Below are 12681 nucleotides of genomic sequence, written 5' to 3'. Positions count from 1 at the left end.
ATCACACAAACAGAAACTCTTCAGAAGAATAATTACCCAATTCTTTACTTACACATAATTTCTAAAGCAACTATTTAGAATACAAGATCCATTATCTCTTTTCTGATCATTTTTAAAAGGACAGTGACAAAAAATGGTTGAAGAACTCACTAAGCTATTCTCCATCAACACACTCTTACACACAAACAAAATCAACACCATCCATCCCATCAATACTTCACATTCATTTCAAGTCATGTTTTTTGAGATTCTTTTGCCAATAACATCTTCTCTCTTTCTGCTTCAAGTTGCTCAGTCAAGATAATCTGTTCTCCCAAAAGACGAATATTTTCTTTTTTGCGATTCTGTCTCTCAATGTCTCTGATCACTCCGTCATGAAGTCTCTAAAAAATGTAAGACACAGACTTCAGTAATACCCTGAACAGGTGGTTCCCAGCCTTGTGCCGTTCAGATCCAAGTTACAGTGTCATGAAAATCATTTAAAACTTTCAGAACTCCAAATACCCAAATACTATTTCAACTTTCTGTATGTATGTAAAATGTATAAAGAAATCATCAAATTAATCTGGTAGTGTACTATCTATCACATTATCACTGAAATGATGACTGAGCCATACTTTAAGAAATTCTTGAATATTTAGTATAGAAAGCTTAATGGGAAATAATTAAAAAAGAAAAAACTGCCGCCACATTGCATTTTAAAGTGTTAACCACCTACTTTAAAAGAACTAATGTAACAACTTTGTTAAGTACTTTCCTGCTACCAATTAACTAAACAATTAACATCAAAGAAAAAAAGCTACTAAAATTTCAAACTGTAAAAATGCAATACAAAAACCTGTTTTTTCCTAGTATGTAAAGTGAAAATTACACAGAATTACTAACAGAGAAGGGGAAGGAATGCTACTACAAGAGGGAAAAAGGAAACAAAAAGAAGGCTACTACCATAGAAATAAAGGTCCAACAGTGGTCATCACTTTGATAAACACTAAAGACAAGTAGAAAATTACAGAAACGTGAGCCTGGCACCTTAGATGAGCCTCTTTCAGGGTGGGGAATCCTAGTCTATTACAGACAAAATCTTAGGAGCCCTGCAATTGCTCAGATTCAACTTAGGGCCTGGGAAGAAGGCGGTAACTTGCTGAATGCACCCCAAGAAAACCCTTCCCGGCTTCTACTTTCTAGAGACCCGAGTGCTAGCTAGAAGATTCGTTTCACCGAAGCTGGCAGAGCCTAGAAAACGAACCGCAGACCGGCCCCGGGCTTGCGTCCTCGGGGGGCCCGGCTCCGGGGCGCCGGCCAGCAAGGACCCCCCCCCACCCCACCCCGGTTCTCCAGCGGCGCGCGGCCTGCAGCGCGCAGGGCCCAGGGGCGTACGGCCGGGGCGCAGCCGCGAAGGCGTCGGGGTGCCGGGCCGCGCTGCGGCGGAGGGCAGGACCGCTGAGGAGAGCGGCGGCGGGAGGACGAGGAGACGCGGGCACCCACGCGGTGCTAAGGCCGCTCGAGGCCGCCGCGCGGGCCCGGAAGAAACGGTCATGTGACACCGACCTGCTGGTCCAGCCGCTGCTTCAGATGCACGCCGGCCACGGTGGCCGTCGTCAGCAGCACCGAGAGGCCGAGCACCGCCTTCGAGCGCCTCGACATCCCCGCGCCGGCCGCCGCAGCCGCCCCCGCCCACCGCCCACCGCCCGAGGCCCCAAGGCCGCCGCGGACCGCGCGTCGCCGCCTTGGCCAGCCAGGCTCAATCCCTCGAGCGCAGAGCCCCGGCCGTCGCGTGCGCCGCCGGCAGCTGCCAGGCACAAGCAATCGAAAGCCGAACAGCGCGCCTGCTCCTTGCACAGCGCTGCTTCCGGTGGGGCGTTACGACACAGGGGCCCTCAGCCTACTCCCCGGGCCACGGGTAGACCACCTCTATTTTTTTTTATTAATATTTTATTGTATATTATTCTTACATCATTTTTCATCTTTGAACAATGTATGCATTTTCATTTTAGTTCTATTCCCCATACAATTCCCACCCCCTTTTTCTGACCCTAATCCCTCTTCTCCTCTCAAACCCCACTGTAGTGTGTCTCTGGTCTATAGTTGCTTGTTGATTTGATTTTTACTTTGTATTAATTAGTCTTTTTCCTGGTCCCTTATTTAGGTTTTCTAAATTCCTGCTATGACTGAGACCATCCGTTATTTTTCTTTTTCTTTCTGGCTTATTTCGCTGAGCATGATCCCTTCCAGCTCCATCCATGTTGCTGCAAACTGCATATGTTTATCTTTTTTGAATGCTGAGTAATATTCCACTGTGTATATGTACCACATCTTCTTGATCCAGTCATTTATTTTGGGGCATTTGGATTGTTTCCATAGCTTAGCTACTGTAAATAGTGCTGCTATAAACAGAGATGCAGGTGCCCTTTGGAATTAATAGAACACCTCTAATTTTAATTCTAAAGAGATTGCGTCTAAAGTTAAATCCCAAACTTTGCCTGGGCGTTGGGTTTCTATTCCAGAACCACCTCATTTTGTTCTCCCTTCCCTGTGGTGGGAGGCTTGTGGGAGTGCAGGAGTCTCACGGGGCTACCCTTGCAAACCCCTGTACCAGACCGGTCGCTTCAGATGGCAGAGCTGACCCAGTTGCTTCGCTCAAAACCAGCTTTGGGTGGGAGGTACCACCAGGAGGTGGAATTTTTGCTTAAGGATTCTTGAAGTCATGTGCATTTGCCTTGCCCCTTTGGGCTGGTTGATTAGGCTCCGGTTTTTCTTAAAATAAAAGTCTCTAACTAACGAGATGTTAACTGGGCAGCGACACCTCCTTGTCTCCAGGTACGAAAAGCGCTGGTCTCGGCGCCGGTGACATCCTTGACATCACTTTTATACCCTTGGGGCCTCCGTTACCTATAAATTAGGCCGATTCCTGAAGCCCACATTACTAGGAACATAATGATAGAATGAAGCCGAGTGTTGAAAATAACGTAAGGCATTATGCAGAAGGCCATTCTTCACTTTTCCTAGGCTTTCCAGAAACTGCAGAATATCTAATGGACAATACTGGTTAGGGTTAGGACTAGGTCTCTGTTAGCCTCAACCAAGGGCTTCTCCAGCATTCATTTTTGCTATCCCAGTCTCTGTCGGTGGCAGCCTAAATGGCATGTGGTAAATATTTCTCTTTAAGAAATGTAATAAATGTTTAAAATCCTTTTCAAATGTCATTTGTTCAGCAGCATTTTCCTAAGGCAGAGGGAAGTGTACCATTGGATAGGAAAACAGGGTTTCTGCCTTAATAATAGAGCTTGGAGTTAAAGCAGTTTAATTCAGGGCATATTTGCACATTTCTCTAAAAGAAAAAAATCTGTTAGAGTGTTTTACTTGTCATGGGTCTAGTTATTTTCCTCTATTAGTGGGAAAACAGAGCTACATGCCTTAGAACATATATATCACTTAGATGAGCTTTCATCCTATTGTGACTAATTTTTTCAATTTTTCTTAATTAAATGTATTTTTATTATTTTAAAAATCCTGTATGTGTTAACATCACAATAAAAAAGTGGGTTATCTGTTTAAACATTTATAAACCTATGCTGAAATCAAGGTTGGGTAATTGGGTTTAGATGAAATCATGGGTGTGGAACCCCCATAATGGAATTATAATTCTTATAAAATGAGACAAGACTAGAGCATCTCTACCATTTAAGAACACAGTAAGAAGATAGCCAACTACAAACCAGGAAGAGGACCTGGCTATGCTGGCATGCTAATCTCAGACTTCTCAGCTTCCAAAACTGGAAAAATAGATGTCCGCATCTAAGCCACCTAGCCCATGGTATTTTTCTTATAGTAGCCCAAACAATTGAAGACAACAAACTTAAATTTGGATGTGAATCTATTTCTGCAGAGTCAGTATCACCCAACACAGAAAATTCAAGACCTGGCTTTTGTCAGAACCTCTAACAACTCTCCTCCAGGAACCAGGTGCTAACAGGTCTTGAGTTCCTCACTCACTTTCTCTCTATGGTAAATCACCACTAATGCCCACTAAGTGGAAAAGCCCATTGGAGACTGTGGGTAAAAATGCTTCTGAAATAATCACAAAGGTAAGTACAGACTGAGATTCTACTATAAGGTAGAAAATTTTAAATTGAGGCCCACTCACCTACAGGGAATATAAAAAAATCACTTCATAATACTAGCAAACACTTAGCATATTTAGCTGCATGCACATTTTAAAGCTGTTTAGTCTTTGACCAGCATCTCCCCAATTCCTCACTCCCTGGCAACCATCATTCTACTCTCTGCATATGAGAGTTCAGTTTTTTTAGATTCTACATATAAGTGAGATCATAGAATATTTATCTTTTTTAATGTCTGAATCACAATCTTTATTCATTTATCCTTTAATGGACACTTAGGTTATTTCTATAATATGCTTATCATGAATCACACCGCAGTGAACAAGGGGGTGCAGATAACTCTTCAAGATTTCATTTCCTTTGGATATATACCCAGATGTGGAATTGCTGGATTATCTGGTAGCTCTATTTTAATATTCTGAGGAATCCTTGTGCTGCTTTCTATAATGACTGTACCAATTTACCTTCTCACCAACAGGTCCTTTTCTCTACATCCTCACCAATTCGTATCTCAGGTCTTTTTTATGAAAGCCATCCTGGCAGGTGAGAGATGATATCTCATTGTAGTTTTGATTTGCATTTCCCTAATGGTTGGTGATATTAAGCACCTTTCATATATCTATTGGTCATTTCAGTTGAAATGAACAAATGGTGACTATAGTTAATAATACTGTCTACTATACTTGAAATTTACTGAGAAAGTAGATCTTAAGCATCACATAACTCAAAATAAGTATGTGAAGTGATAAACTATTAAACTTGATTATAGTAATCCTTTCACAATGTATAGATATATCAAATAATCATATTGTACAGCTTAAATATATGTAATTTTAATGTGTAAATTATGGCTCAATAAAGCTGGAAAAAAGAAATTGCAGGAAAACAATATAAAGCACCAAGAAGAAAAAACATTATATACACACACACTTAAAAAAATAGAAGTACTGTGCATACTATCACATGGATGAACCATGATATATTGAAAATGTTATGCTAAGTGAAAGAAGCTAGTCACAAAAGACACAATTTCATTTATATAAAATGTCTATAATAGGAAAATCAATAAAGATAGAAAGTAAATTACCTGTTGTCAAGTGCTGGGAGCTAGGGGGTTGAGGAGTGACTGCTAATGGAGTTCTTTTAGGAGTGATAAAACTTTCTAGAATTAGATCATGATAATGGATACACGACTCTGTGAATCTACTAAAAACCACTGAGTGATACACTTTAAAGGGATAAATGTTACAGTATATGAATAACTATCTCAAAAAGCTGCTTTTAAAAGGTGAAAAAAACAAAGTTGTTTACGTGTCAAATCATTTCATCTTCATAACAATCCTATGAATTAGGATGATTATCCCAGTTATTGTCCCAGTTTTACAGATGAGGAACTGAGGCACAGAGTGATTCACAACTTGCCCAGAGTTCGTGGTCAGATGGTTACAGATCTAATTCATCTTAATTTTATTTTCAAAAGACCTAAAAGATTAAATTCACCTGGTTTAAACTTTTAAAAGAGAGAACATGTATTTTCAGTCAGTAGGTACAAGGACAATGTATATATCTAGAATCCTCTGATTTCATATTTTAGCTACATTAAAAAAATGCGAGCATTCAAGAGAGGAAAAAGAGGAAAGAGAAATGACTGGATACTCAGATGGGAGAGGGGAGAGAGGCATCAACAGGGAAAACACAAAAACTGACAGGGACTCCCAATAGTTTCTGAGATGATCGCATCCCCCTTCACGGGTGCTCACTAAAAATGGACATCAGAGAGAGGCACTCCGTTCACATGGACCTTTGGAATTCTGTTTTCAGGTCCTCCATTCCTCCCTTTGAATAGGAGAGCCCTGCAACACTCTAGCAGTATGTTGTTCTCAGAAGTTGGTCTCTGTGAGCAAAGTTCTGCAGCAAAAAGAGGTAGGAAGCTGAGCTGTGGTTTCACTTGCTGTGTAACTTAAGAGACAATCCTTTATCTTTGGAGTCTCAGTTTCTTTCTCTGTACTGTGGGGACAATGATATGTCTACTGGTTTCTTGGCTTGCTGGTTGAGACAACTATTAGTAGCATGACTAATGCTAATCATCCCCAGGCCTGTGGTAATAGTGCACATCAGGGCCTCCTGCCAGTGAGCCTCCAGTGGTCCCCCCTCTAGAGGGTGGGGAGAGCTCCTGTCACTGCCACTGGCTGTGAGACCTTGTCTTCACTTGTTTAGGAAATGTCTGTTCGCTTGCAGCTGTGTAAGTCTCTTGGTGACATCTCAGCTGGCGGCAGTGTGGACTCTCTCCTGGTGCTTGCCCAAACTGGGGATTAGAGCTGGCTCCCCTTTGCTGAAACTGGGGATTAGATCTTCATTGTTTCAAAATAGTTGTGACTGAGTTTTCTTTTGAATTCCAGTCACATTATCAGAAAAAAGGTTCACATTATTATTGTTCATGGAAGAAAAGAGCTGTTAGATCCTTTAGATATAATTTTGACTACTATAAATTTGTGGATCCTTGTTAAAATATAATGATTTTAAGTCACAATCCCAACTGTTGGCAAAAGCAGGAAACAGCTGGAACATGTCAAGTGAACCACTTCAGCTGTATCTGCCAGAGCTGAATGTGTAAGAACCCCATGACTTAACAACTTCACCCAAATACAGACCCAGCAAAAACGCATGTGTATGTGCACTGAGGGACATGTACATCTCTATAAGTTCCATTGACAGAAGTCAGTTCCATGGCTACCTTGTTGAGAGGACAGGGAGAATGCTTACAGGCAGAAAGCACTAATGGGACTTCTGAGGTGCTGGTATTATTCTGCTTCTTATCAGGGTGCTGGAACTGGTGTTTGTGAAAATTAACCAGAAGCACACTGGTTTTGTGCTTATCTCTCTATGCATGAGAGCGATACAAAAATCTTATGTAAAATTATGAACAGGAGAAAAATGGCTTTAAGTTTTTTCCGTCATTTCCTGTACCAAGAAGGTTTTTTTCTCCAAGGGCCCTGTCAGGCCACCAGACTCAAAGAAGAGTAAACTAGAAGAGGAGGAGAAGGAAAAGGAGAAAAGACAAAGATGAGGAAGAAAAGGATGAAGATGAACAATAAATGACTAGCCTGTAATGAGGTGTGGAGTATGCCTGTGTGCTCAGCCCACTGTTGTACTAAGAATTAAAGATTACCAAGAATTAAAGATTACCACTTAAAATGTCTTACTAGCATTTATGTACAGACATTTTTAACATAAAATTTAATATGAAAAACTTAGACACAGAAAAAGTTAGTTTTTCATTAAAAAAAAAAATCAGACAGGAAGTGTCTCTGTTGGAAGCGGCTGCCTGGCAGAACTCAGAGGAAAATCTGCCATCAGGCCCACGAAGTTCTGCCAGCCAATGCAAAGGAGACCCCAGCAAGCTGCAGAGCAAGATGTGCTCATGAGCCTTCTTCATGCAAACCTGCCATGAAGGGGACAAGAAGAAGCACCTGCACTCCTCCGTCAACTTCACTGAATTCTCCAAGAAATGTTGCAAGAGGTGGAAGACCATGTCTGCTAAGGAAAAGCCAAAGTTTGAAGATATGCCAAAAGTGACAAAGCTGGCCAAAGGTGATAAAGGAAAGAAAGAAGATCCCGGTGCTCTAAAAGGCCTCCAACAGCCTTCTTTCTCTTTTGCTCTGAATATCACTCAAAGATCCACTAGGGAGACTGCAGAGAAATTGAGTGAAATGTGGTCAGAACAATCAGCCAAGGATACATAACCTATGAGCAGAGAGTGGCTAAAGTAATGGAGAAGCAGGGCAAAGACATTCCTGCATACCGCCTTGTGGGCAAAAGGGGCCAAAGTGAAGCAGGCAAGAAGGCCCCTGGCAGGCCAGCAGGCTCAAAGAAGAAAAGTTGAACTAGAAGATCAGGAAGAAGAAAAGGAAGAAGACGAAGATGAGAAAGAAAAAAACCAAGATGACAGGGCTTCCCTAGTGGCGCAAGGGGTTAAGATACAACCTATGAATCTATCTGCAGCACGGGTTCGATCCCCAGCCAGGTAGCAACCCACATGACGCAGCAGACTTTTCCTGACTCGCTGGCTGCTCCCCTCAGCAGTGTATTTCAGTCAATCTGCCAGTTCTGTTCCCAACTCTGTCTCTGGTGAATCCTCTCACCCCCTGCACCTCTGGCCTGTACCCCAGTTCTTGTATGCATAAATAAATAAATCTTTTAAAAAAAATGAAGATGACAGAAAATGGCTAGCTTGTAATGTGGAGTATGCCTGTGTACTCAGCCCACTGTTTTGCTAAGAATGTGAATTCAAGTGCAGCTCAATATAGCTTCAGTATAAAAACTGTATATATTTTTGTATAGCTGATAAGATTCCTTGTAGAGAAAATGCTTTTTTTCTAAGTTCTCCTTTTTTTTAAAGATTTATTTTTTTTAAAGACTTTTTTTTAAAGATTTATTTATTTGTTTGTTTGTTTGTTTGTTTGTTTATACAAGCACTGGGTACAGTCAGAAGCGCGGGAGGGTGAGAGAATTCACCAGAGCCAGAGGGGAGAGCAGAGCAGGCAGAAGGACCGAAGTACACTGCTGAGGGGAGCAGCGGGCGGCAGGAGAGGTCTGCGCGCCTTGTGGGACCCTCCTCTGGTGGCCGGGGCGCAGCCGGGGATCGAACCGGCACTGCAGAGGCCGCGGGCAGCTTCGCAACCCAGCGCTCAACCGCTGCGCCACCGGGGAGGCCCAAGATTTATTTATTTTTATACAAGAGCTGGGGTACAGTACAGAGGTGCAGGAGGGTGAGAGGATTCACCAGAGACAGAGCAGGGAGCAGAACCGGCAGAAGGACCAAAGTACACTGCTGAGCGGAGCAGCGGGCGCGACAGGAGAGATCTGCTGCACCGTGGGAATCGCCCTGGCTGGCCCAGGAATCGAACCCACGCTTCAGAGGCTGCAGACAGCTTCACAGCGCTGCGCTCAACCCATTGCACCACCTGGGAGGCCCCAGCGAAAATGCTTTTTTAAAAAGGCAGGTTATAGCTTTTTGAGCCGTTACTCCATACAGTCAGATTTTAAAGTTCCTGGTGTTGAATATTTCTAAATATTTAATGACTTCTTTCATTTCTTGGCTTGTGTGTGGTAGCACTGCAAACTTGTGGGAATCAGTATTGATAGAAAATTTGGAACTTTTAGAATGTTACATTTTTTAAATATAATAAAATTATGTATCTTAAAAATAAATGATTAAAAATCAGACTTGTTATTAGAAAATTTACTGCACATTTAATACTTAAATCTGCCCCAATATGTTGGGCTTTTCCCTTGTTTTATTGAGGTATAATAGATTTATATCACTGTGTAAGTTTAAGGTGTAAAACACAGGGGCCTCCCCTGGTGGTGTAGCGGTTGAGTGCTAGGTTGCGAGGCTGCCCACAGCCGCTTCAGTGCCGGTTTGATCCCGGGCCGCCGGGCGGGGCGTCCCACATAGCGCACAGACCACGCCTGCCGCCCCGCTGCTCCCCTCAGCAGTGTACTTCGGTCCTTCTGCCTGCTCTGCTCTCCCCTCTGGCTCTGGTGAATTCTCTCACCCTCCCGCGCCTCTGACTGTACCCACTGCTTGTATAAATAAATAAATAAATATTTTTTTAAAAAAGGTGTAAAACACAATGGTTTGATTTACATATATGGTGAAATGATTACCACAATAAGTTCAGTTTGTTTTTCTTTTTATAATTATATATAGCATCATAGATTATGTTGGTTTTATTTTTATGTTTTATAAGACTGTTATAGCAAGAAAATGTGAATAATTATTATCTTCAAATCTCCATTTGGAATTACACAAATTCTCTCAAGTTGATGCCTGTGTGCTATATAAATATCCATTTTTATGTCTGTTGGGATGGAAGAGTCAGAAGCCTGGCTAATTTAACAGAATTGGCTTTTTTAGGCCAGAACTTCTGAACTGTGTGTATCTGTCTTTTTCTTGATTTGGATTTCTTGATATCACTTCAATTCCCATCCCGTCAGCTTTGGACTAACCCAGATTTGCCTAGAGTGACCACAGCACTCTTGGAGGGGACCACAGTGCTCCATGCAGAGGCCCTACCCCTTTCAATGTCACTTCTAATGGGAGCTGGAGAGTTGCTGGCGGTGACATTAAAACTGAAAGCCTCAGGAGCAACTCTGCTCATACTCAAGTCTATGGAAGGCTGGGAGCTTTAGGATACCTCATTTCTCCTCTTCCCACCCACTGAGTTGTTTTCAAACCTTGAAATCCCTTTGAAATTGCTTGCATGATAACCCTTCTTACGTAAAACCTCTGGGAGACATAATCACTGCCGTCAGATTGAACTTGCATTCTAAGATGAAAATATAAAGCTGACCTTAAAAACTTCATAGTGGATCCAAACTACAATGGCATACTACCCTCTGCCTTCCCCTTCAGTGTCTTCTGAGTAAGAGGAAACATCAAAAAGATGGACAGTTGGAGATCAGGGTCTTGGAGAAGGACCAAGAGATGAAAACAAATGGAGGGGAGTGTAATCATCTCCCTGTATTTGAACAACACGGTCACAATGTGGAACAATGCTTGTTCTACCTTCGCGCATGCAAGAGCAAGGGCGTGACTTGAAAAAAATGCCTTCACCACTGAGTGTGTGATTTGGCTTGTGTTACATGGGTTTGAATCAAAGCCAGGTCCTTGCAGCTATTTCGGAGAGCTGGATTTCAAAGTAACTTCTGTCATAGAGAATATTAATCATCAGTACTCTAGTGGGAGGTATTAATAGAGAGGCATAGGTTTAAAGTGAAATAGATGGTGGGCAGAAACGTAGTAGGTGAGGGCGGAGGCATAAAGCAAGGAATTAAAACATTGTTTGGGACAGGGCTCAAAAGAAGGAAGACAGGAAAGAGGGAGGTTTGTTTAGGAAGAAGGTAGAGGGTGTCAGCCAAAATGGCACCAGTGGTCAACTTTTGTGTAAATGTTCCCCTCTCAGCAACTATAGCTTGTGGGGGCATACCACATGGCACTCCCCTCCCCATAAAGCCCCATTATGACTATTTAAAAAACAAACACAGTCTTGCCTTGTCTATGACCCTATAACCACCTATAACCCATAGACAGCTAATGCAGTGGGGCCCATCTCTTCCTAACGTAGGTTCTAAAGCCAGCTATCAACCTGTAAGGTAAAAATCATAACCAGAATGACTCTTGAAAATCATTAAAGATAGTAAATACGTGTTCTCTCAAATTTTCCTCTGGCACTGGAACTGATTGCTATGAATTCAATGGAGGAGCTACATAATTCTGTTGGAATTCTGCACAGGAAATTTGTCTCTTCTCCTCCCCACCTACTGATTTATTCACTCATTTATATCCCTATAGACTCATGGATACTAATTTTTTGAAGTTATTTTATATTTTAGATAACTTCATACTTTATTTTGTTGCTCAAATTGTTCCAACTTTGGCCATTGGCAGCTCTTTCACTTGGCTACTGTACCCTTTCACACATCCCCATCCATTCATATTTCTTTCATTTTTTGGCATTACAAAATATTCCAGGTTCATCTTATGTATTTCCTCTCCTGTCCTATAATTTGCCATTTCTCCAAGGAACTCTGCTTTCTTTTATTGAAGAACAATAATAGAAACCAAGACCTGGGTTCCATGTATGCTTGTTGTTACTGGAGTATTGTTTCTTGCTGGACCTCTCAGCTGATAGAGAAAATAAATATATGCATGTATAAAAATCTGTGTATATATCCATCTCTATAAATACTTCTACATATATAACCACCTACATTCAGTAAAACAAGTTATTAGTCAGGTCTCTGACTGTAATCCAGTGCTACATTGATCATTCTTGAGTCTTCCCCTGGTTTATCTCTTAATTCCCACTCCCACAGGGAGAAACCTGACTCCCATCATGCACCATCCATTTATGTAATTGTTCAATTTCAGCATATATGTAGAGCAGAACAGGAGTGTCAGTCCATACCCTCATGGGAAACCAGTTAATCAACTAGAGTACCTTGCTTTTTTCGCTGTACCATTGCTCTTAGTCTTACAGACTTCAGGAACTTCAAAGTTACTAAGTCAGCACCCTTTCTTCCACCCTTGTAGGTGACATTGTTTCACACTTTTGCAATCCAGTTAGATTCTCTTATCACAACCTGCATTCTTTCCTGGGATCTTCGTGAGAATTTTTTTTCTCCCTCCTATAAACCATACAAAGTCAGTATAAATCCACTCTCCCCACCACCTGATTATAATAGATATTGTTTTTAACCTTTACCTTTATAGCTTGACATATGTTACACCTCTATGCATGGCTTATCAACTTTAGGTGATATTTTTGCACTGCCAGTTCTAAAACATGGAGGAAATCAGTGTTCTTTATATTTCCCCTTCTCTCTTTTTCTTAACTTTTGTTATATCATTTCTTCACTGCCAGTTTATAAGATTTACATTCTGTTCTGTAACCATAATTCCTACATTTGTTTTCATTTTAGTTCCATATTTAAATGAATTCAGTGATCATTACTGTTATTTTCAATGTCATTTCTCCATTTATTCTCTACTGGC

The 12681-nt window shown here is 41.6% G+C and overlaps 1 protein-coding gene across 1 annotated transcript; it reads right to left on the bottom strand.

Annotated features, from left to right (window-relative positions):
• Nucleotides 1–233: 233 nt before the first annotated feature.
• Nucleotides 234–1644, bottom strand: PET117 (PET117 cytochrome c oxidase chaperone; the record flags this gene model as incomplete). The annotated part of the gene is made up of 2 exons (XM_084247336.1): nt 234–383; nt 1549–1644. 2 exons carry the CDS (start codon nt 1642–1644, stop codon nt 234–236), a joined length of 246 nt encoding a protein of 81 aa, XP_084103462.1.
• Nucleotides 1645–12681: the final 11037 nt, after the last annotated feature.

This window comes from Talpa europaea, assembly GCF_964194135.1.
Source record: "Talpa europaea genome assembly, chromosome: 11".
Classification (NCBI taxonomy): Eukaryota; Metazoa; Chordata; class Mammalia; order Eulipotyphla; family Talpidae; genus Talpa; species Talpa europaea.
This window is presented reverse-complemented; position numbering and strand designations above follow the sequence as displayed.